This window comes from Oryzias latipes, chromosome 24 (assembly GCF_053564925.1).
Source record: "Oryzias latipes strain Hd-rR chromosome 24, Olatipes_Hd-rR_3.1".
NCBI lineage: Eukaryota > Metazoa > Chordata > Actinopteri > Beloniformes > Adrianichthyidae > Oryzias > Oryzias latipes.
This window is the reverse complement of record NC_136260.1, coordinates 11,948,504-11,973,578: the sequence shown is the minus strand read 5'-3', so window position 1 is coordinate 11,973,578 and position 25,075 is coordinate 11,948,504. Positions and strand designations below refer to the sequence as shown.

General features: G+C 40.4%; 2 protein-coding genes across 13 annotated transcripts in view; one reads left to right on the top strand and one right to left on the bottom strand.

Moving 5' to 3' along the window:
* The window catches only part of fam49a (family with sequence similarity 49 member A), a 32,019-nt gene extending 12,319 nt beyond the window's left edge, over positions 1–19,700 (top strand). The window contains exons 2-15 of one of the 11 annotated variants that reach the window (XM_078942719.1): positions 7,829–7,884; positions 11,486–11,565; positions 11,767–11,846; positions 13,047–13,168; positions 14,106–14,211; positions 14,974–15,110; positions 15,184–15,261; positions 15,613–15,729; positions 16,716–16,795; positions 16,941–17,067; positions 17,524–17,594; positions 18,177–18,236; positions 18,567–18,623; positions 19,140–19,331. In XM_078942719.1, coding sequence (XP_078798845.1) covers positions 11,774–11,846; positions 13,047–13,168; positions 14,106–14,211; positions 14,974–15,110; positions 15,184–15,261; positions 15,613–15,729; positions 16,716–16,795; positions 16,941–17,067; positions 17,524–17,594; positions 18,177–18,236; positions 18,567–18,579 — 984 coding nt within the window. In that variant the 5' untranslated portion in view covers positions 7,829–7,884; positions 11,486–11,565; positions 11,767–11,773 and the 3' untranslated portion in view covers positions 18,580–18,623; positions 19,140–19,331. Of the gene's footprint in view, positions 1–1,354; positions 1,454–7,828; positions 7,885–11,485; positions 11,566–11,766; positions 11,847–13,046; positions 13,169–14,105; positions 14,212–14,973; positions 15,111–15,183; positions 15,262–15,612; positions 15,730–16,715; positions 16,796–16,940; positions 17,068–17,523; positions 17,595–18,176; positions 18,510–18,566 lie in introns of those variants that run through there. The other 10 variants (XM_078942714.1, XM_078942718.1, XM_078942717.1 and 7 more) reach the window with 10 other exon arrangements.
* Positions 19,701–19,800: 100 nt separating this feature from the next.
* fbxo16 (F-box protein 16) lies at positions 19,801–24,289 on the bottom strand. 2 transcript variants are annotated; one of them, XM_004083812.5, is made up of 8 exons: positions 24,156–24,289; positions 23,985–24,067; positions 23,742–23,777; positions 23,472–23,678; positions 23,238–23,396; positions 22,912–23,141; positions 21,739–21,844; positions 19,801–21,464 (listed from the first exon to the last, which is right to left on the bottom strand). In XM_004083812.5, the coding sequence occupies exons 2-8, from the start codon at positions 24,039–24,041 to the stop codon at positions 21,219–21,221; spliced, it is 1,041 nt and encodes a 346-aa protein (XP_004083860.1). In that variant the 5' UTR covers positions 24,042–24,067; positions 24,156–24,289; the 3' UTR covers positions 19,801–21,218. The 2 variants fall into 2 exon arrangements, with proteins under 2 accessions (XP_004083860.1, XP_078798839.1); XM_078942713.1 differs by having other exon boundaries at positions 20,565–21,464; positions 23,238–23,678.
* Between the last annotated feature and the right edge of the window lie 786 nt (positions 24,290–25,075).

Here is a 25,075-nt window from a genome sequence, read left to right as displayed (position 1 = left end):
AATTCATTTGTTGCAATTTTCTTGAATACGTCCTTTCAAATGTTGGCATCTGCTGCCCAAGGCGTAATGGGCAGTAAGAAGAAGGAGAAAAAGAAGATGTTTGCAGTTCCTTAAGAGCTCTATCTCCACATCTAGGCTCTGCTGTAGATCTGGTGTTTGCATGGTAATTAAATGGGTTTAAAGTCTCAATGATACATCAGTGATAAGCCAGGCTGCCATTGTGGTGGTGCAGGGCAGGTCTCCCCTTCTCCACTATGCCCAACCCCTCTCAGTGACCATATTAGGGCAAAACTCAGCCAACCTCCCAGCAAGCTGATCTCAAGCCCACGTGGACCCCCTCCAACCCACCCTGCTGTCTCATTTGCTCCTGTACAGGGAGCCTGAAGGAGACACAGCACTCCTAACCCAGTTTAAAAGCTTGCTGTCTTGGCCAGCCAAAACAGCAGAGTGGTTTTAAAAATGGATGCAACAAAAATCCAAAGCCACTTTGGTTGTTTTTCTATTTAATCTGACTCTTGTGAGAATATTTCAATTGCCCCTGAGTAACCTTTTTCCTTAAGATGTCTAGTTTTTTCTCTCTACATTTTGATTGTTTTTCATCTGTGCCACGACCTGCAGCCTTTGTGTGTGAATTCCCTTCTGCAAGAAGGGAACATGAGAAAATATAAGCTCTCTGCTCTGCTTGTTATGATTGGAACGGTACAGGTGATTTAAACGCCACCGGTGGTGAGACATAACAGTCAAACAGCCGCTTGTTCTTTTTCCCCTAAAAGCTTCCAAACAGAAGCTATTTTGGTCATCCGTGTTCATTTTGGCTTCCTGGAGTTTACACAAAATCCATTTTAGAGGGGAAGGAGGACCATAGCAAGACACTCAAACCTAAAGGTTAGCCCAGAGAAACTTTCAGGCTTTCTTGTTACTTTTCTGCTTTGTTGAGAAAGAAACAGGCTGCTAGTTTGTAATTTTTCATCTTGAGGAAATAAACATCAAGCTGAAAGGTCTCCTGGTTGCCATGCAGATTTAAAAAGCTTGGGTTTGAGGTTATATTTCCAATTCACTGTGCCTGCACAAGCTATATTTAATAGGGAATCAGAAGATTACTTAAGATTAGTTTTATCTTGAAGTTTTCCATGCTGCCTCTCTTTTTTTTTAATGTTCAACATATTTGTCATTTTTCTGCGCTCTGAGTTCTTTGACAGCCAAAGCCAATCCTACGTGAACAATTCAGATCTCACAGGAGTCGACCCGACAAAGCGTCTGAACTTTGATCGTTTTATACGAGCATATGCCGTGATGTCAGAAAAAGTAGTTGAAGAGGAATGTTCCTGTCTACCAGAATAGTTACTGTGAAGTGATTGTCCAGTTACACACAGGAATCTGGACTGCATAACAACAAGGAACTTTGTTCAGCTGTCGCACAATTTAAGCTCTAGATCATAAAGAGTTCATGAAGGTAGGCTACGTTTCCTCTTCAGTCGTCAACATTTTAAGAATGACAGGTTTCATTCCTAACATTTACTTGTTTTTTTGGATTGCTTACATGATGATGCTTCCTTTAAACCTTTGCCGGGTTAAATGAAGCACTTGCTCTTGTGAAAGAGTCACTAATTGCCTCTGAATACTTTTTGAGATTCCTTAAAATAAATGATTGATGCCTCATAAAAGGCTAAAAGTCAGCAAAAGTTCTGTTTGTTGAGCATTTTTGAACCCCTTAAAGCATTATGCTGCGTTCACACCAAATATTAATCTGCGTTGTGAGTTGGCGTCCTCCGCCTCTGTTTTGACGTGAGGCAAACTTTTTGCTGGATGCTTGTCCAAAGATGTGTTCGTAATCTTGACGCTCCTGTGGGAGGAGATACAGTCAAAAGTTTTCACTCTGATCATTGGAGCACTCACAGAAATCTCATCTGCATGGAAGGCATGGATGATGTTAAGAGATCAGGTGTATTTATTTTTAAAAGCTTTACAAAAGCATCTCTAAATGTGTCTCCATGTCTGGGTTATGAGAGCATTCAGAGACTCTCCCAGTACAATGAGGTTCACCATCTACTGGAGCAGCGTCTGAACTATGGTACTTTCGTCTCTGTTACCCAGTTTGACAGCTTGCTGTCCCTCATTAGTCCAAGGAGAGGGAAAAAATAAGAAAATGCTTTTTTATTAATGTCCTGATAAAAATAAAATATCAAAGTGTGGGAGAACAGTTACATTTTCCTCCAGGTTGGTTGTGGACTCCATCCACTGATTACATTGACAAGTCACCGGCCAAAACTGAGTTCCTGAATAGTTGATGCAATACAAATTCTTCTCCAAAGTTCAGACCTTTAAACCGGTGCAGCACATTTGTTTTTATATGCATGGAGTAAGTGACAGGTCATGTACTTAAACAACACGCCAGAGGCATGTTGTACACAAACCCTGCAGACTGCCCAAAGATTTCGTAAGTGCCGTTTACATGATAAGAGCACACTTGCTGTGTGCAGCCTGACTGTTTGAAAGGTTTGACAGAGCGTAGTTTATGTGAGTGTCCTATGGGCACTTATCACTTTCACACCCTGTGCATGTGCACTTGGGTGGGGTCAGTAAGGGGCCAGGACTCGCACCTTACAAGTTACTTGAGTTTGGCATAAGGGCACCGCACGACAGCATCACCTGTACAAGTGCATACAACTTCCATCATACTTCGATACACTTACCACACGCATGACAATTGTACATTTCTACAAACCTCAGGGGCACTGCAAGACACACCTGCGCTCCCCTTTAGATGCATCCACTCCTCTGTGCGACCCTCTGCAGGGCTGGACAACCCAAAGACCTGCAGCACTCCTACGGATGTCTGTCTAAGGCTTAAGCAGCTGTTGCCATACAGGGAAAAAAGAGGATGTGATATTTGCAGTCCTCCAGCTCACTGAACGCTGTTTAAGGTCAACCTGTCTCTAAACCTCTGGGGGTTGTTTGGGGCAGAATGGTGAGATACCAAACTGTTCTGGCTTCTCAACTGACACTTTCTATAAAAATGTCTAAAACAGGAAGCAAAGCTTTTCTCACCCAGGACTTCCATCCGAACTTGAATAGTGTTTACACCTCTTTCTGACCTGGAGTTAGGAGGAGGTGCTGACTCCAATCACATGCTGCCGGCGTGTGATTTCAAGCCGCGGATGTGATGCTTGTTCATGTACATCATATTTTTATGCTTCAGACGACATCAGCAGCAGCCTGCCTGAGATGACTGTTGCCAGGTTTTTTGGAGCAAAAATAATGTGATTGCAAATACCGAGCTTAAAGAGATTCATGTTTGGAAATATTTGTAAAACTTGATTTGGGGTTTGTTATCTTAATAAGCAGACTGGTGTGTTTGGAAAAGCATTTTGTGTCGTTAACACCATCAACCTCCAGTGTGGACCTCTGCCAACACAGTTATATAAATTGACTTAACAGTGCATGCGAACATACTGATTTGTTCTATGTTATTGTAGGGCGCTCTGTGAAAACAGCTGATCTCAGAGCCAGATAAGAACTGTTTGCTGTTATGGGACATTTAGCGCTGTGAATTGTGGGATTCCCCCCCCCCCCTTGTCTGTGAAATCACACACATCTGTAGCGGTTCCCTCATAACAAGATCAGAGCTATCAAATTAAAAGATTTTCTTTGGTTGGCGTGAAGTTTCATCAGGTTTGTTCTACCCTCATCCCCACAGGCGTTCCCTGCAGAGGTGCTGTTTGTTTTTTATTCTTTTGGGACGTTGGATTTCTCTCTAGTATTCATTTTTATCATCTTCATCCGTCTCCATACTCGTCTAGCAAGTGGATGGGGGGCTGTCCGACTGCCGGCTTGAGAGCTGCAGTTCTTCATAAACAATCCTAGGTTTGCCGCTTCTGATTGGTGGAACACACCTGTTCCAGGTTACCGCTCCACTGCCAGCTATTCTACATTTGATAACACACTTTTCAGCCACATGTCAAGTTTGCAAAACTTGATCGTGATGCATCACCATCAACTGGGCTTGTCTAGATTCTCATTTTTAAAGAGGAGGATCCTTACCGAGGGAATCGCCTAATAAGTAACCGTGTCTGATTTCAAAGGAAAGTCAAATTTAGCAAATTGAAAAGAGAGGAGCTTCAGTTCTTTAGCCTAGAAAACACCTGCCTATCCTTTGTGAAAGAACCGATGATCTTATCCCACAATTCTTTGCTGTCACAACATTGAAAGCAAAGCTAAAGCCGATTTGTTTATAATAAAATTCAAGATGCACAGAAGGATCAAAGGTAATGAACCAACATGTAAGAAGCTTTAGCAGTTTGTACATTCTGGTCAAACTTGGCAGCAACAAACACTAAAAAAACTAACTTAGTAAAATGATCAAACGAAAGATTTCTGAGTTTTTTTTCCCCTTTCTCGAACCTGTTTAAATGTTAATCTTGTTTTTTTCAGGATTGAGGATGTTTAAATGTTTTTAGTTGTAATTTTGCTTTTTGTACATCTTTCATTTAACTTTGAATGCTGTCACATCCATCTGCAGTTTCTTTGTTTGCACAGCTGCAGGAAAATATGCATTGAATTTTCCAAATGCCCTGATGAACCCCCTATTTGATCAGTGAAGTTATAAACGACAACTGCATAGGAAAAGGAGCTAGTAGATATTTTTGAGAATTCAGACACACACTACAACTATAAATGGGGTTTGTTTTGGCATGAATTCTGGGTAAATAAAAAACGGCAAGGAAAAGGTTTGAAAACCCAGGGATTTTTCCTCTATTTTATTTTTTTTCTGTTTGAGGGAAAACACATCAGGGTTTCTGACTTTCAACTGTTATAAAATTAAGTAAGAAAGTACCACAGGTTAAAAAAGATGAGGTTCTCCAAAAATTGAAAGCAATTTCCTTTTTAGAGTTGGTCAAAAATCAATTTTTAGGGATAAAAAAAAAGAATGTCTAGCACCGACTGTCAAACCAGGAGGAGGAAGTATTATGGTTTTGCTAAGATAAAAGTAAACAGCAAACCTACAGCTCCAGTTATATTTTAAGGTTAAATCCAGCTGAAAGATTCTGAATCAAAACACAAACAACTATCTTAGAAGAAAAGAACAAGTGGGTCAAGCTGGAAACAAATCCAAACTGGATTCCCTAAAAACCCAAATCACAATGAAGAGCTGTGATCTACTTCAATTCTTATACCGTTTGTATTTCCTAAATTCATAGTTTCTGTGTAATGTTTAATCTGTGGGTCACTAGAAATATGCTTTCTCTCACAAAACCACATTAGAGGTCTGGATCTGATCAGGTTGTGGGGAAAACCGATCAAAATCCAGGCTGCTATGTAAATGTACTGATTCATATTTATTGTAAAAGGCTCATGCACCATTACAACAGACCATGTGAACCATATTTGTTTTGATCATTTAGTGTTTGATATTGAAATGAGTAATTTTCCTGATATGTTTTTAAATATTTAAATATAATAAACCACAGCAGAAAACAGCAAAGTTTATTTGTATAGCACTTTTCCAACACAAATTACTCAAAGTGCTTATAACATATGTTAATCTTCTTATGTCACTATCATGAAATGTCGTTATGTAACATTTCTGTGTTGGTCTTCTGGAAATTCTATTTTAATTCTCCGTTTCCTGAAAAACATGTTTTTTTTATAGTTGTCTGTCTGAATCTTCCTCTGCAGTGTCTGGCTCCACCCCCTGCTGGGATGATTGACAGATTTACTGACTTAATACTGACCTGGCAAAATTTGTACAAACTCTAGTTTCACTACTGGAATCTGTGTTAAGTTGTAATACATTCGATAACTAGCTGGCTGAGGGGATGGTGGTATAGTACAAAATTACACTTCTTAAAGTTAGGGGAAATTCTTTCTTTAACCAGAATCAAACAGAAAGTGAACATAATTTGAAGCATAAAGAGGAGGGGAGCTGGTATGGTTGTGTCAGCTGACATCAGGACACACGCTGGGATGTCCATATGCTGCTTTGGCAAATGTTAGCATGAGAGCAACAGAACTTAAGTGCGTCTGTGGAAATTAGGAAAGCCACTGATGTGTCAGATCCATTGACTGGATATGAAAACTGGACTGAGTTTTTATACAATATGCTAAACTGGGCATCCCTGCCCTTAGACCCTCCAAACCATTCTTGCTCTGCCACTTTTTTAAATATTCATTCATCTTCCACAGTTTATTCCCTTTCGGGGTTGCGGGGCTGCTGGAGCCTAGCCTGGCGACTTGAGGGCGAAGGCAGGGGATGGGCTGGACAGGTCCACGCATGCAACAAGGGAGAACATGCAAACTCCACACAGAGTTGATGTTCTGGTTCAGGTCCCCCAGCCGGGACTTGAACCGGGGCCTTCTTGCTGTGAGGCAAGAGTGCTAAACACTACACCACTGTGCAGCCTCTTTTTTAATATGTCAATTATAATCCTAATTTTTTTCAGGATATTTTTTGCAAGATATTCAAAATCTTGCTGACCAGTCAGACACTGCAAAAAGAGTATTGGGTCTGGCATCAAACGCTCGAAACATTTGACAGATTTCATCTAGATCACTTTCGAGTAGAAGGGGCGTGGACTTCCAACAAGCTCACTCCTGATTGGCGAGAATTGTTACCATAGAAACGTTGAGTAAGACCGACTCGGACCAATTATTTTTGTTCATATCGCAAAACAATGGTTACTCAATTGAGTTGGACTCAGTTGGAGCTGGAAGTAAGCCATTATCTGTGGGTGACATCACACACGCTCAGTCCAGTTCTCATATACTGTGATTAAAGGATGCAGTCCTATAAAAATTGTGTTTTTGGAGTTTTTAACACAGATGATGGACATTTCTAAAGAAATTTAAGTTCGCTGTGAATCAGGAACAGGCAAAAAATTGCGGTTTTAAAAAAGAGCTTGCCTGGGATGTAGAAAATACATTGAGTGGATCAAAAGCGCTGAGCCCTGCTCCAAGCTCTCAGCAACAGAGAGGGAAGGGGGCCGGGGTTGCTCTGCACCATTGAGGCAAATTTCTGATCAACTGCTGCCGCTCTGCAGAAACGATGTTTTAGAAAACAACACAGGTTTTTTGGGATTTGTCTAAAAATGGTAAAATCATAATTAAAAGACCACTGGGAGCGCTTTGAAAATAGATCAAAAGATGATCTTAGTGGGACTGTCGCAATCCAAATTTATCCATAATTTAGATCATCTTTAACATCCCGGTTGTTGTATTTTAGCATGTTCCTCTTCAGTGTCCATGGTCCTCATCATTTAATTTACTTCATAAGATGAAATGTCTTTGTGTTGTCTCCCACAGGATGGTTTAGATTTTTATTTACATTATTTACATTAAAGGTAATTCTAACTTGTTTGCTGCAGAATTTGGCTGCGTTCAGAAAAAGGAAAAAACAATTTTATTTTATTTTTTAAATCTGTTTAAAATGTTATCATGATAATACCAAGAAAAGTTTTAAGTAATCTTCAGAGGAAAATCTTTTTCTTTTTGTTTACTCTTATTGGGCTCAGAATGCGGCACACCTCAAAGCGTTTGCATGTATTTCTTCTCTGCTCCTGCTTAGGAAGAGGTGGCAGTTCATTGCATGTCGGTGGCTGTCAGCATCACAGCTACAGTCCAGCAGACACAGCCCTCAATGCTTATATGGAGATAAAAGACAGGAGTGTAGATTTCACTGCTGAATAATTGAAAGCCTTTGTTTATGGAAGTTTGTGTACGTTTGATAAAACGAGGACGTTTGAAAGTTGAAACTTCACCTGTTCTACTTGATTCAGAGAAAGCTAATTCCTGTTTGTAACACGAGTTTTTTCTCTATTTTTGTTTGTTTCAGAGACGACAGGAAAGCGGATGATATAGACAACAGTCTGAAGTCCTCCACAGGAGAAGGTACATGTGTACTCTGAAACACACACACAGTTGTGTTTGATCCAAACCTAAGCCAGCTAACAATGCAGTGGTTTTTAGATGATTATGGTCGGGATTAGGCTGCTCTTTTATTAATCTCATCCCTTTTTTCCTCTGAATGCCGTTTATCCTGTTGGCTTTATAGGATAAAACACCATCAGCCTCAACACAAGTTGAGCTTTTAAATGTTTCCTCCCAGGGATAACAAGCATACTTGTTGCATACATGCAAGATCATAGGATCTTTAGTGTTTGATTTTGACAAAGTGTGTGTGTTTATGTGATTGTTGAGACATGCCTTTCAATTTTCTACCTTTGTCTTTGACATTCAATATACATCAAAGTTTTTCTATGATTTTTTTTTTTTTGTGAAATCATAAATTTAAGTTATAAATTTAGTAAACATTTCTCGTTTCGTTTAACACACGCTCTTTGACTTGTCGTAAATCTTTGACATTTATGCAACAATTATGAATCTGTTTATTCCGACATGGAGAAAAGCGTCTTTTCATTTTGGCTTTGCACCAGTATGTGACACTTCACGAGCATAAAGTGTTGGACATCGATGCAAAGCTGCTTTTCTCCACTTCAGAATCACCTGGAATTACGTTGTTGGCGTAAACGGCTGAAGAGTTGAGTTGGGTAAAAAGAATGAAAACACAGGAGCTTGAGCTGCGGTATAAAAGGGTTAAGAAACTTGTTACCCAGAGCAACCATTGAGTGAGAAATCACCATGGTTACAAAGCTGTTTAGGTGCGTCTCAAAAGCAGGTGTGTACAACTCCAGGACTGTAGGGGGACTGCGCTAGCAACTGCTGATTAACTGGATACTAACGTGAAGTTCCCATGACAAGATTTGTTTTGAAAAAGGATTGGGGTTTCTTGTTGGCAAAAGACAGATTTTGAGCTGAACATTCGGAACAGCTAGTGGCATCACCATTTAAGAAACGCGGCTGACGGTCATCGCACATGCTGACTCACCAGTGTTTTCTGCAGCATCCTGGCCACTTGAACCATTTTGTTGACGTTATTTGAGCTACCGTAACTCGTCAACTGTTTACACAATTTACATAATTCTAGCTGACGATGACATGGAGATAAGTGTTTACAACATAAAAGCTGCTTATGTCCGTGTGAGAATTCAATGGAATTGCGCTAATTTTATAAATGGTTGAAGAGTAGCAGTAGCTTCAAGGGTGTGTGTTATTTAGCTGAACCTGTCAATAGTTCCAGTATTACATGGTTAAACACTTGATTTGAAAAGTACTGAGGTTCCAGGTTGTGTGTGTGTATGAAAAGCTGATGTTATGCAAAATGTCTCAGTGCCAGTATGCCAAAAGCATATTTGTTAGGAGTCAAAATTAGATATCAAGCTTCACAATTAACGTTACTTTGCATGCAGAGACAAAGAACGTTTCAGAGGTTTCTGGATTTTAGAAGCCAAAGTTCAGAAAATTTATCTCTAGAATCTAGAGAACTCTGTTCCTACAATGTTCCAAAATGAAAATTCTTTCTGGGGAAACAATAGTTAGACAAATTTTGATCTTTGTAAACTGAAATTCCTGATCTCAATTCCAGGGATAAATCTTGTGCTAAAGCTTGGTGTTGGGCTTGAAAGTGTACCAGGTGTGACTCATAAGGAAGCTTTAGCCGCAGGTTAGGATTTGTCTGGAGAAAGTGTACCACCGCACATGTATGAACATGTCAGTCCTGCAGCATAACCCGGATTCCTGCCCCTGTCATTTCAACTCAACACTGCCCTCTGCTGGTCGATCCATCTTTTCACTAATATGAAACAACACGGCAAAATGAACAGATTTCTCTGAGAATCCCTGTCATTTGCTCTCAAATACGGACCCTTCTGTGACTGTGCCTGTGAGTTTAGCATAAGCTGAGGAATAAGAACAACAGTGGAGAAATGGTTTCCATCCAGCTGGAGGCTGGAGAGTGTGATGATCATGTGTACGCCGCAGCACAGTGTCTCTTTTGTTGCCGTCTCACTCTAATTTCAGTCGAGTAAAGTTCGAGCCCTGTGTGAAACTTAGAGTTGACTCATAAGTCCAGACTAGAAACGTCTCTTTCACATTCAAGTGTAACAAACCAAATTTCAGGCATTATTCTTCCATGTTAAAGACGTGGACTTTCAGCCTTTCTCTATAATCGAGGCTTCATGTTATGTCTACGTCTAAACCACGCCGTAATTATAGAATTTATAGCCCTTCATGGGAGGGAGGTCTGAAAATTACCACCTACCTCCAGAAGAAGTTTTTCTGGTTTGAAGCCGCATCCACGTGTAGTTTGGCATGCATTTGGTTCAAAAGAGCAGACTGACTGTAACTTTTCGACTCTGCTAAAATGCAAATGTGTCCGTCTGCAGCCCCTCCATTGACACATGCATGCGGTAGCAGTTTTGTGTTACCACAGAACTGCCCTTGATCCAAGCCTGTATTATTTATGACCTCATCTCTGCAACTAAAGAATGGCGTTGTGATATTGTGATATAGTACCACAGGATAATCGCACAGTGAACAAAGAAGTTCCGATCACCTAGCTTAAATGTTTTGTATCGTTGCGCTGGGTTCTTTAAAACAACCTTTTGCTTCATCATTTGAAAATCATCTGGAAAAACAAGCGGTAAGAGGAGAACTTTCTCTCTGAACTGATGCTTTATTTAAGGAAAGATCGCAATATATATATATTTTTTTTTTATATTGCAGAATCTTGACTGCAGCAGTGGTGCGGCGCAACACGGACTATTTGTTACGTGTCGCATTTTTTGAGAAAAGCAATCCAAATTGGAAAAAAACAAGAATTAAGAACTAAAAACTGGTTAATATTTATTTCTTTTGGAAGTGACCATGGTATAAGCAGGTTAAAGGCCTTCGAAGTATTTATTATCACTTTTTAACGCACTTCGCGGAAGCAACCGTCAAGCTTCGACGGCGTGCGTTAAAAAGTGATAATAAATACTTCGTCTGCCATTAACCCTTACTTAAAAAAGGATTCGTGGTTTAACCTCACAATCCAATATGATGAACTATTTAGATAAATTCAAAATATGATTTTAAGTTTTCAATTCCATTAAACAAAACAATAATAATAATATTTATGCTGCCATTTGTATTTTACATTTTTTGATTCTTTGGCCACAAATGCCACCTAAATGTTTATGGAAGCATAATAATCTATGGATTCATCTGTGTTTTAATAACATTAGTTTTGACAAGAATTTCTGCCCAAACTGTAAATGTTTTTGTTTATTTTTTTACTAATTGTTGTTTAAAGACTCACTCCGATCATCTTTGGATCTCTTTTAAAAACGTTCCTAGTGGTCTTTTAGTTCTGTAGATGTCCTCCGTCATCAGATGGAGAAAAATGCAGCAAGAACATAAAAAAAACCCAAAACTGTGATTTTTATCGGAGTGGGTGATATCTTTTTTTTTTTTAGCATAAATGTAATCTATCTTTGGTTTTGAGTTTTTAAGTCATGGCCGTGTTCTCTCGGGTTTTAGATCCGTGTGTGTCTGTGTTAAAACGGAGAGCAGGTTCTCATGCTTGTGTTTTCCGCTGCATTTCCACCATCAGGTTTGCTGGAATGGGTAACCTGCTAAAAGTCCTAACGAGGGAAATAGAGAACTATCCATCCTTTTTCCTGGACTTTGAAAGTAAGTGCGCCCGGCAAGGTTGAGGAGGTGCAGCCCGCTCAGCTGTTTCCTCCTCTCGTCAGCTCGTCTGTGCAGAGATGTCTCCAAGGAGGCGGCTTCTCTCCCTCTTTCCTTCCTCTCTCTCTCCGCCACCTTCTTCCTCCCCTCCTCCGTCTAGACTCTAACGTCACTATTCTCCTCCTCTTCCTCTTCTTCTTGCAGAAACCAAATGGGGAATCTGTTAAAAGTGCTCACTTGCACAGAGCTTGAGCAGGGGCCAAACTTTTTCCTTGACTTTGAAAGTGAGCGCCTGCCTGTCCCTCCGTCAGACCACCTGTCTCATTGTCCTTTCTCCCCCTGGCGGGTCAGGGGTCAGCCCATTCAACTGCTGCTCCTTTTGAATGTCCCTCAGAATATGGTCCCTTAAAAGGCGTAGATTGTATTTCACGATTGATTTACGTCTGCTTTGAACAATTCCCTTTGATACAAGTTAAAGAATGAGCCTGACCCTTTGCCGTCACTGGTTTTGTTGCATGCTCCTTTACAACGTCCTCCTAACACCTCTTCATCAGTAAAACCGTGTTGTTTTCTCATTCCTTTTGCAAGCTTTCATTTATTTCTGCATCATTGTCGTTTTTGAAAAGTGTAATTGATCCCTCCTGCTTTCTGCAAAACAAAAACGCCTCCTTTTGTGCGTCTCCTCCTGCTTCATTTGAGGGGAATGATGGGAGAGTTTTTCAACGCAAACCCCCATCTCAGACACAGACAAATGTCTGCTCTAACGATTCAGCTCCATACAGTCGAGCACTAAAGGGGTTTAATATTCATTCACATAAATCAGAGGATTTTAATGTTTCATCAGTACATGGAAAGTTGATATTATGAATGAAATGAACAAAAAGTGAAAGAAAATCAGATATTTCTTCAGATTTGTTCAAAAGAATAACTTTAAACAGGAAAAGAAAACAGATTGTTTTTATTTTTGAAATGTTTTTTTTAGATATTTTTGTTACCAATAATAGATTTTCCTGTTTTCTCAGAAGTGACTTAAGTTATTTCTTGTCCAGATCTGTTGACAGGAAATTTAAAAAGTCTAAATTCTGCTTTAAAAGGCATCAATTATGAGGTTTACAACAATTCTTTTTGTTTCTGAGGTTCTCCCAGTTACATTTGTTTATAAGGACATCCTGATGCTTTAACCAGAGCCTGAAGAGATGCATAAGTGATGTCACAGCACTCGCCTCACGCAGAGCTGCAGCTCAGATGCGCGGACATGTTGGAAATAAGAGAAATAAATATTGAATGATCGTGGTGGAGAGACGCTAAGTAGTATATTTAGGATTTATTCTGTAATCCAAAGACATCTGTTGATTCCCCTCTTTCATTCTTCCTTTAAGATGAATTTTTAAATCCAAAAATGTTGAAATGTCTCTAGTTTTAAGGATGTTTTCTGCTTTTGCAGATTAGGATTATCCTCTCTTAGATTTTATTCTGTGTGGCAGATGCACAGGCGACAGAAGGCGAGCGTGAGGTGTGGGATCAGGTGAACGCCGTCCTCCAGGACTCTGAGAGCATCCTGACCGGCCTGCAGGCGTACAAAGGAGCGGGCCAGGAGATCAGAGATGTAAAAAAACAAAATTGTTTTCCCAAATAATCAGATAAATAGATTATGCTCAAGGTGTTTAAAGTCCCACTCTGATCATCTTTCGATCTATTGTAAAAGTGTTCCCAGTGGACTTTTTATTAGGATTATGCAGCTTTTAGCTAAAATCAAAAAGTCTGTTGTTTTCTAGTTTCTGCAGGGCGGCTGGAGTTCATTAGAACTCCCCCCTTCCCATCGCCTATAACTGAGAGCCATCTGTTTACATGCTCCTCTCCTAACTAACAGCCCCTCAGACTCCCAACATAACATGTTTCCAGTACAGCTTAGAGCCAGATGCCAGCTCAGACGAGGAAAACAAAGATGTTCCTGGATCTAGTCGTTTAAAAGTGGATGCATCACATGGAGCGGAGCAGGGAGCTTATGTCCCGCCCATTGTAGCTTTTGTGTTACAACTGTTAGCTTTTTTTAATGATGGAGGACAAACAGAATTAGGCTCAAACTGGCATCTCTGAGCAGACAAAAAAATCGTTACGTACAAACCAGAATTGGCAGGCCACAAGCTCCCGGCTCCACTCCATTCCAGTGCATCCACTTACAGAGAGATCCATGTCTCTGTTTTCCTCGTCTGAGCTGGTGTCTGGCTCCAAACTGTATGGTTGGTTAGCTCCGACATTGCTTGCAACTTTTGTTGCACCAGTGATGTTAAATTGGGATTGTGAGGGGCTGTAAGCTAGTGGGAGAGAGTGTAAACAAAGAGCAGGCTTACCTTATGCCCAGTACTCATTTCTGATTAACTACTGCAGAAACTATGTCCTTAAAAATATCCTTTTTTTGGCTAAAAACGGCATAATCATAACTGAAAGACAACAGGGAGCCATTTTAAAAATAGATCAAAAGATGATGGGAGTAGGACTTTAAGGAAAAACCTCACACTTGATGCTTTTTCTTATTTTTGTAGGCAATTCAAAACCCAAACGACATGACTCTGCAGGAGCGAGCCTGGAACTCCGTCTGCCCGCTCGTCATTAAACTCAAGAAGTTCTACAGCTTCTCCCTGAGATTAGGTAACCCGACACACACCAGCTGAGAACTCACAGTGAGCAAAAACACACAGTTATTGTTATTCTGAAAAGGATCTCCAGATATTCTGTATTTAGTGACTTGTAGACTCTGAACAACTTATTTTATTTAAATATGACATCATAGAATGTGGAATTTCATAACCGTATTGATTACAGAAGCCAATAAATCCATTTCTTGTACAGTTGTCCCTTGTTTATTGGGGGAGTTGTTTTCTACATATAACATGTCATGGATGAAATCTGCGAATTAGAAGGGTTTTAACATTTTTTTTAGTTATTGTAGGTGTTTTAAGGCTGTAAAACCCCTCACTACACACTTTGAATACTTTACTCAGACGGTTATATTTTTACTCTTTTCTGTCTTGTTTAAATTCTCAAAGTTCAAACCTTCATAGAAAAATAAATCCTGTTTCATAGAGAGAAAACAAAGATTATGTAATTATGTGGATTTGGACATCTGAAGCCGTTTCATACCAGAGACGGAGGAGGAGGAGTTTGATTGACAATGGTCTACAGCCAATCAGGATGCAGAACACCATGCACTGTTAAAAAAGCACACAAAATGACTAAATGAAATCTGCAAGACTGCTAAAGGTGAAGTGTGATAAAGTGAGGGACCAAAGAAAAGGCGTCAAGTCTGGTTTGAAAGTTTGAGTCACTGAGTCTTTTTCTGAAAGGAGCTATAAGGTGTGTTGGATGTCGCTTCTGTGCATAATAGCTTTGTCATTTGTTGTCTGTGTCCAGAGGAAGCTCTGAGGAGTCTGCTGACGTCCCTGACGTGCCCCCCCCTGACCCCCACTCAGCATCTGGAGCGGGAGCAGGCGCTGGCCAAACAGTTCGCAGAAATCCTGCACTTTACACTGCGCTTCGATGAGCTTAAGGTCTGGAGGGGAAGCGTGGCTCATGCCTCTTTGTGTGCGCTTTTACTGAGGATGTGCATGTGTGTGTCTCCAGATGAGGATCCCCGCCATCCAGAATGACTTCAGTTACTACAGACGCACCATCAGCCGGAACCGGATAAACAACATGAATGTATGTTTTCCAGATCCTCTCACTCAGACAGAGAAAAAAAAACCCTGTAAATTCAGATTTGAACCATCCACTGGGGGAGTGGTGAGCTGCAGACACAGCCACACTCAGGAACCATTTGGTGGATTAACCTCCCGCCAATCCAACCCTTTAAGGCTGACTATAAAGCAGGGAGGCTTTGGGTCCCCTATTTTTCTTTATTCTTTTTACCTGACGGGGGATTTAAACCTAAACCTACGACCTTCCAGTCTCAGGACAGACGCTCCAACACTAGGCCATTGAGTTGAAAAGGATGGAAGGAAATGTTGTCATTTTTCTTTTGATGCTGACATCTAATGATGTTTCCATCCACAGTTGGACATTGAGAACGAAGTCAACAATGAGATGGCCAACAGGATGTCTCTGTTCTACGCTGAAGCCACGCCCATGCTGAAGACGCTCAGCACCGCCACCACCAACTTTGTGTCAGAGGTGAGTGGGCTCCGTGCTGCCGCTGAATCCACTGGCTCCACCTAACGCCTTCCATGTTGCCTTGGTGTTCTGGAGGTTTTGTGGTTGCCATTAAACAGGAGTCCCTTCCCTTTGTTCAGGAAGCTTCTGACCTTTTTGCAGCATTTTGTGGAGTCCACATCTGATATGCCGCCTCTGTTGGTTGAGGGTTGAACTACAGAGAAGGAAGTGATGCTTTTCTGTCTGGTGGGCAAAATGTAACTAAAAGCTTTTTTCAGAACCAGAAAGGAGAGACTTTCAAAGCTTCTCAGTCAGATTTACAGTCCGTTTTAATATTCTTGTATTGTTTTTTAGGGTCTTTGGCTGTTTTTATGTGATTGAGCGGCTTCTACTATGAAAAAAAAAATCTAAGTTTGAAAAGTCAGAATTCTATTTTAGTATTTAGGGGTTTTATTTTGCAAGAGCCTCCTTAAGGATGTTTATTCCCACAGCAAATTTTTAAAGAAAATAAACCAAAAACAAAACTTCTTATATTTGCTTTTATCCAGGTTATACTTCTTTATTATTCTTATCAGGTTTAAACTCAGCAAAGCTTATTTAAAATATATTTTTTGAGTATGGATTGTTTAAATTTATCGATTTATTAAAATGTGTCTTTTTATTTTTTCTTACACATTTAGAGCTTTCTAATTATTATTTTTTTGTTAAAGTTAACTTTGTTATAATCAGTTCTGCATAATATTTTTTCTTTAGGCAAAAATTGATTCTGATTGAAGATTTTTGTAACTTGTTAAAGCTTAAAGCTGAGGAGACACAGCAGGAAGGACACCGATTGACAAGATCAAGAGCCAATTACAATGCAGAACAGTGGACTGGAAAAAAAAACAAAAACATGTGGAATTGCACTAAAACACTGTAATGGTGTAGCTTTTCTGGGTTAAATGGATGGTTTCTTAACAGAGAATGTTTTGGGAATAATCGGCAGAATCTAACGTGTGTCATTGCAGAACAAAACCCTTCCACTGGAGAACACCACAGACTGTCTCAGCACCATGGCCAGCGTTTGTAAGGTTATGCTCGAGACGCCGTGAGTTAAAGCACTCGCACAAACACACTAAAGCTCTTCTAGTGTTAAATAAATAACCTGTTTGTAATCTTTGGACTTCTTTGGTACAAAAGCTGTAGAAATGTTTCCAAATCCTCTTCTGATCCCATTCTGTCCGTCTCTCCAGTGAGTATTCAAGTCGCTTCAACAGCGAGGACACGCTTCTGTTTTGCATGAGGGTGATGGTGGGGGTCATCATCCTCTACGACCACGTCCACCCCAACGGCGCCTTCAACAAGTCCTCCAAGATTGATGTAAGAGCGCCACCTCTGCGCTCCTGCAGAGGGAGCATCGATGGCGTGATCGGAAACCGGGCCGGCTCACAAAGTTTCCGACTCGATTGGAATCAGATGTTTATTTTTATTTTCATTATTAAGATCAGGGCTATATATTCCAAGCTTCTGGTGACCGATAAATACTCTAGAAGTCCACATATCATGAACGGATCTGTACCTTATATTGCTGTAAAGTTCAAAATATTCACAGATTCAGGCTTCTGGCCTCGAGAAAACTTTTCATAAACTTTTATACTGACAGCAATTAGTTTGTCAATATAGGGGCACAAGCTGGATGTGCTTTATTAAATGTGTTGATTATTTTTGTGGTACCAGATCTGGATTCTGTATGGGCAGACACTCAAAATCCAATGACTGAATCAGATCAGCTGATCTGGACATCACTAGTGTTGATCTCCGTGTCTTTCTCCTCAGATGAAAGGCTGCATAAAAGTCCTGAAGGACCAGCCGGCGGACACCGTGGAGGGCCTCCTGAACGCACTCAAGTAGGTTCCGTCAGGAGTTCACACTCCTCCTGTTATTGCAGACCTAATTCAGCCTTTTAAAGACCCACTCCCGTGAAGATGCTGTTTTTAGGGTTTTGAACGTGTTCTTAAGGCATTTCTTTCATTATTTCGAAAGAAAATTGAGCTTAAAATTAAAGTTTCTGTGTATTTCTTTCTTCAAATCGCTAGGAATCAGGAGCAGATCCTGCTTTTGTTCATCTGCGGCATTCTGCTGCATCCACTTGCAGACAAATAGATCCATGTACGTCTTTATAGTAGTAGGTTTAAAGGTTGTCATCTGGACTTCACCTCTTATCCAAAAGGCTTTGTCAATTCTTACAATTGTCAGAATTCTGACCCTTCCATGACCTTTGAACCTACTACTATGATGGAATCTACCTGGATGAATGAGAGTCTTCATAGACATATGTACGTCTTTGTTTTCCTCATCTGGCTCAAAACTGGCTAAAATGGGCATAATCATGTTAAAAGACCATGAGTACCGTGTTTTAAAAGGGATCTAAAGATGGTCATAGTCAAATCCTGCATAGAAAGATCATATTTTTTTTTTTGTCTCCTCAGATTCACCACCAAACACCTGAACGACGAGTCCACTCCCAAGAACATCCGGACGATGCTTCAGTAATATTTTTTCTAGATCTATAAACAGATATGAAGAGGATCATTGCGCTGACCTTAAATAAGATGTACATGTTTACATTATTTAAAAATGTTAATACTTGTGTGTATTTGGACGGTCATTCCCGCCTGCTTGTCTGGAGCTGCTCTCCCGACAGAAACAGCCTCTGCTGTTTAAAGCACAAACGAAGGACGCCGTCTTATCCTCGCCATGACAACTTGATTATAGAGTATCATTTCAGTTCAACACTTTTTTTTTAATTGAAAGTGGAAAAATACAGCTTTAAATTGTTTTCTTTTTAACAAAAATGTTTTTTCTTATGTTCATCACAGAAAAACGACTTAAACAGACAAATCAGCAGAGAGAACAGAAGCAGCTCAGACACTGAGGTGAAAGGTTAAACGTGAAAAACATAAGGGATTTGATGCAACGTTTGGCTGTTTTTTTGTGTAGATTTATTATCCTAATCCTTCATTTTCTTTGGTTGATAAAACCTTTACACTCTCAGAAAATTAAAAAAAAGACATGTTTTCTTTTGATATTTGAGATTTTATGCCATTTGTTTCTAATTGTAGTTCGAATTGTGTTCATTTCCTGATCAAATTACCTTCATTTCTCTGTTGTTGTTTTTTTTATTTCAGCCTAGGTTGTGTTTACAACATGGAAGAAATTTGCCTTAAATCAAAAAAGAAATCTGAAGCTGCCTCATAGGATCACGTGTTGTAATATTTCCCTCTAAATGTTCAAATTTGTTCAATTTAAATGGACAATCTGACTGTTAAACAGGTTTATTTTATTGTTCTGATCTTTGGAGACCAATGATACAGCATGAGTGTATTAACAGACGCAGTAAACATTTCACATGCAGAGGTTAACCCTTTTTTTATTCTCTTCTTTCCCATTAGATTTAAGGGGCTTAACCTCTCTCCATTCTTACTAAGTGGGAGTGTGCGGCCAATCACAGAGCAGGACACTGTCTGACATAAGCTGGTCTTATCCTGTGAAAGATGGACTTTTATTGTTCGCCATGCAAAGCCATAAATATCGTCCAGCACTCCTTACAATTCCTGAGCTGCATATGATTTTGTACTTTGTTTGTTTTTATCGTCTGTAACCTTGAAACTGAGCTCCAAATATTTGTGCAAGCCTGACTATGGATGCAGTTTGATCCAAACAAAAAAGAAAAAGTGAAAAGACTTGAAGTCAGGAGTGTGTTTTGTGACTGAAGTGTCGATTAAAACGGAAATGTCGTCTGGATAGATGTTCTCCACGCTTTCTTCTGCGCCCAACTGATGCTACTGATCAAACTCAGCCTTTTTCCTTTTTTTTGTTTTTGCCCTAATATGAACTGACAGTCATTGTTTCGATTCACTGTTGATATGAAATGCTCTGGCTTTGTTTTTTGCATAATGAACGGGATGTGTGAATTGGAAAATAAAATTGGTACAGTTCTTAAAAAAATAAAAGAAGTTGGCCTTTTTTTTTTTAATCTGAATCTTCTCATGTTTGACTTTTTATGCAGCAATATTGTCTTATTTTTATGGATAAAAAAAAACGAAATAAGTGTTTTGGAACAACTAACTTTATTTCCATTTTGCATTTGAAGTCACAATTACGACTGATGATCATTGGGAGGGAAAACTGGTCAAAGGGGCAAAAATACCAAAAGCTGCTTTACTTTCAGGGCCTGATTGAAACTTTAATTGCACCAACAAACCTGAAAGCTTAAATTAATACATGACAGCTGTATTTTATAGAGGATAGTGTTCTTTATTGGCACACATTCAAGTGGTGCATGACGTTTTTTGGGTTGTCCAGAGATGCATTTATGTGGCTGATGAAGGCTTTTTCTTCTGTTCAAACCTAATCCGCTCGCTTTGATTTTGATCTCCAGCCTGATCCTCTCCTTTAGTATCACTAATAACATAAATGTGTATCGAATTTTAGCCCCACCAAACTGTTCATCATTCAGAGGTTTTCCTTATATCTTTAATCGCTTGTCATTGTGGTCAGGGTTTTTTATTTATTTAAACATTACATATGTAGATCATTAATTTCCTCCTTTAAAGTATTTGACATCTGCAAATATGATTACAGACGATGACCCTGTTTGACCTTTACAGAACATTAGTTGTCAAAAATGAAGTTCCATCTCATCTTCTCCTGAAGGGGGCAGCACAGCTGAAGCAGATTCCAGGGTGACCCGCAGAGCAGAGGGGGGCATCTGTGGTGGTGGTGGTGGGGTCTGAAGTTATATCAACGTAAAACCCCCAAAAAATATCGGATTTTACAAAATGCTAAAATAAATTTTATACACAAAAAAGAAAAACTCTAATTTGCTCACATTTTTATTATTTATTCTGTTTCTATTTGTCTTGGTGGTTTAAAGCAAAAACAACATAGGTATGGAAAATAAAATATGTTGGTCAAATCCCTTAGTATCGTTACATGATGGAAGCAGCAACAAAAAAAAACATCAAACGAAGCACAGAGGCCTGAGGTTCACCAAGATTCCTTCACCCATAAACAAATCTGCTTCATAAATAGGATTTAACACAGCTTTAAGTTCTCACTGAAAGACCAGTTTTATGAGTTTCACTGAAGGCAGATCTAATAGTGATTAAGATAAATACATATTAAATGCATCATTTGAGTTCAGTCCACAGCTAAAATGCAGGACGATAAGTTTTCAGTGCCTTTCTATGTATCTGTTTAGTGGCATATTTTCAATGGAAATGTCATAACTCCATATTTCCTCACATTAGGTAAGCAGAAATAAAGCTATTTTTTCTGTAGTTTTGGCAAAAGAGCGAAGATTGTTTGTGACGCTTTTGAGTCAAGAGTTCCTTCTGACAAGAATGGTTTAGCTCACAGACAACAATACGCTTTTTTGTGCAGAACCAGACTATTTGTGGCTCGATCCTTCTCTTCTTGCTGTGTGGTTACATCACATAAGGCCTGGAGCCACACAGGAAGTGGGATGACTAACTGGGGATGCTTCTGTGTGAGCGCCGGAAGGCCCGGAGCGCTTCCACTCCCAGCTGAGGCACCGGCGTCCACACCGGCCTGGGACGGATCCCGGCGTTCCACTGGGCCAGCCTGACCCGACTCCCTGCGCTCTCCTTGGTGATGGGGGGATCTTGTGAAGCCCAGCAGGGACGACTGTGGGTCTGAGGATGAGGAGGAGGGGTGGGGAAGTTGTGGGGCCTGTTGCCGGAGCTGAGGAACATCTTAAAACACAAAGAAATAAGAAATCTTTCAAAATAAAAGCATACAATCTTGTCAAACATTGCAGAATCTAAAGACTGCTGCTTCCACTGTTTCACCTCCACCATCATCCAAGATGAGAACGCATTTCTGTGCAAACTCTGTTCCATTATGTATGATGCCTGCCGGCTGCACTCTCTCCTGGGGGTGGGGGTGCCCAGCATTTATCACGCCCAGACAAGAAGCGCACGGTTACTGTGGCTTTGTAGCAGTGATGAGTAATGGAACAGCGTTTACCAAAGACTTGGCTTTGCGCAGTCTGTAAGCGCTCTCAGACAGAGTCTTCCTCCCCCCTTCATCCTTCTTGCCACTGCCAGAGGTGGAGGCTCTGCTTCTCCTCTGCCTGCAGACACAGATGACCTCAGAGTGGCTCTGGCTGCACAGTCCGTCTGCAGTCAAAGTCTCTCAAAGGTCAAATCAAGCAGCATGACTTAATTATTGTCTATAATTTTATTCCTGTAAATGTCTTTCTACGATATTGTAAAAACCATATTTTAAAGACTTACTCCAATGAAAATTATGTTTTTGGTGTTTTTAACATGTTCTTGTGGGTTTTTTTATAATGAAGGACATATATAAAGAAAATTAATCTTAAAATTGCATTCCTGAGTATTTACTGAAAACAATTGTTATGAATCAGGAGAAGAGAAAAAAATGCAGTTTTAAAAAGGTCGCATTTGTGACGTAAAACTACGTTGGGTGGGCCAACATCTCTCTGCTCCGCTCTATTCCGCTGCATCCACCTGCAGACAAATACAGTGGATCCGTGTAAGTCTTTGTTTTCCTCATCTGAGTCTAACGGTACGGGTGGACAGCTCCAAAATTGCTCGGCATTTTTCTTGCACCGCTCATGTTAGGTTGGGGGTGTGAGGGGCTGTAAGCTAGCAGGAGAGCATGTAAAACAGAGAACTCTCTGCAACAGGGAGAGCTCTGAGCCCACTTTCTAGTAGTAGAAGGACTTCCGACAAGCTCACTTGTGATTGGCGAGAATGGTTGCCATAGAAATGACTGACTCAGACCAATTGCTGGTTACCGATGGTTTCTGCTTTCAAAATGGCAGCTTCTGATCAACAAAAAGAAAGGGGACTGAATTGACTTCATTTGGTTGGAGCCAGAAGTAAACCATTTTCTATGGGTGACATCACACTCAGTGGATCCAGTTCTCACGTACAGTCGACTTTCTAATCCAGGCGTGCCCAAATCCAGGCCTCAAGGGCCGGCCTCCTGCTGGTTTCCAAAAACCCTGCCTTATCTGCTGCTGACTTACCTGGATCAGGATTGTTTAGCCAATGAGGAGCTTCAATGGCAGGTCTGTTGGAAAATATGTAGGACACCGGCCCTCAAGACCTGAATTTGGGCACCCCTGTTCTACCCAAAGGTCAACATAGAGGTCATTTCTTGTGGGCTCACGCTCTCAGTGCCTGTTCCATGGGGTCCAGGTTGTTCAGGTAGTTGAAGCGAATGATATCTTTGGGACATCTGTCAGAGTGCCTCCATGGTGGCAGTGCAGGTGTCTCCAGCTTTAACCTAGATCTGGTCTTAGTAGCTGTTCCTGGTCGCCCTTCTGTGGCATTGACCAGTTCCGGACTTTCACTCACAACTTGAGAATCTGGAAGCATCAACCGCTGGCTGGAAACTGGCTGGAAACCAAAATAACTTTATTGTTGTAAATCTGGAATTTTGATGGTGTTTTGGACATTTTAGAAAAACGATAAGAACTGAAAAGCTTTTCGGACCTTCAGCAGCTGAAGCTCCTGGACAGTTTGAATGTAATGTCTCTTCCAGATGCTTTGCTCAAAGGGAGTTGGGGAGAAGTCGATGCACCATCCAAGCTTCAAACACTTGGGCATCCACAGCTGGTCCAGCTCGACCATGCTCTTCCAGTGCCAGCTCACCTTTTCAACCGAGACAGAGATCCTGATGAGCAGGTCGGTCCAACAAACCCCATCGGAGGACTTCAAGGCGTGTACCTGAGCACATCGGCAGAGACTGCGTGGGTCCAGGAAGGAGAAGACATAGAGGCAGATCGCTCGGGGCAGCAGACAGGTGAAGTCTGCTGCCTGCAGGGGGAGCCGTCTGCTCACGCTCAGGCTCAGAAACCTCAGCTGCTCCTCAGCACAGTTCAGCACCAGGTCCTGCAGCACCTCCTTCCTCTGACTGTCAGACCACCTATTGAACTGGAACACCTTTTGGACTAAACAATTTGTGCTGCGACTTCCGGTGAACGTTTGTTAACTTACCCACTTTGCCACTAGCTTTCTTCTTTCTTCAAATATCTAAAAAAAAAGAGGAAATGAGGATAATTGCAATAAAAAAACGAGTTTATACTTTTTTGGGACAAATTTGACACCCATATGGAAGCAAACCTATAAAACTCACAGCATTTCTTACTTTTTACTCTTTTTTTGTAAACTTTCTGTTCCTTTCAAAATAAGGTTAAAATTGCATTTTTTAATGCATTTAGCTAAATAAATGTTCTGAACCTGTGTGTTGGCCAGCAGATGGTTCATTGGAGTCCATGCGCTGCGCTTGGTCTGCATTGTAGCTCAGCCCTCCAACTGAAATGCTGTATTTTGTAGACAGGAGTATCGACAGTGTGTGAACAACAGTGCTGCACAGGAGTGCACAGCTCACCATTTTGCTTTTCAACTCACCTCCTCGTCTGGCAGATGAAATGGGTCCAGCTGGAGAAAATGTTTTCTGCATATGTGCATGCTGTGTTTAGCCTCTTGTGTTTGTGCATCCAGCTTCCTCGATTTTCTCTTCTTTACTTCCTTGTACTCAGTTGACTTGTTGCCATAGCGACGGTGAGTCCACTACTAATGCTGGCTGCCACGGTCCGTTACACCCCAGAGGTGGTGAAGTCCTAAAGAGCAAAAGAAGAGAATGGGAGCTATTATGACTTAACAATGTGATTATGAAGGAACCTGCATGGAGAAACATTACAATTGTTTCTCATTGGAAAAATGTAATACTTCTTTTAAAAACAAGAAAATAAAAACAATTATTAAAATAATGAGTACATACTTCATATGGGAATATCATAACCACACCCCCTTTTACATAAAATATAAAAGAAATATTGAGTAATAATTGAAAAAGAAATATTGTAGTAAACGTGAACGTTTGTTTAGTTTAGCTTTGAAGTTGGGCCATTTTACAGCAGAACAATGGGAACGGGCTTAATTAAAAAAAAAAAAAAAAAACTAACATGCGCGCAAGTGAATTTATTCAAAACAACCCCTGTGTAGAAGTGACGATGGTGCTGCTCTAAACGGATTTACTTGAGTAAAAAGCCTATTAGTTGTTGTGTGGCAAACTGACTTAGCTCCCACTTGTTTTTTAAAGTGCTTCAGTCAGGAAGTTTTGGAATTGAACACTGATTTCCATCTATAGAAAGCAAAAGCTCCATTTTAGTGCATCAACCTGTTGGAGTAAAATGGTGATACAGACATAAAAATGTAAATATTATCTATAAAGCTGGTTTATTTGAAAGGATTAAATGTGTCTTAGCTCCAAAATGATACTTGCTTTTCCAGTAAAGTAACTGGACTGACTCGTTTTATTTACAAGA

What these genes read in the sequence shown, in the direction of transcription:
- fbxo16 (XM_078942713.1), bottom strand. Translation starts at nt 24,041, where the DNA reads ATGCAGACCAAGCGCAGCGCATGGACTCCAATGAACCATCTGCTGGCC. An exon ending in ATCTGCTGGCCAACACACAG is followed by an intron (nt 23,778 to 23,984) that starts GTTCAGAACATT and finishes CTTTTTTTTTAG; the next exon opens with ATATTTGAAGAAAGAAGAAA. An exon ending in AGGAGCTTCAGCTGCTGAAG is followed by an intron (nt 23,142 to 23,237) that starts GTCCGAAAAGCT and finishes TTTGGTTTCCAG; the next exon opens with CCAGTTTCCAGCCAGCGGTT.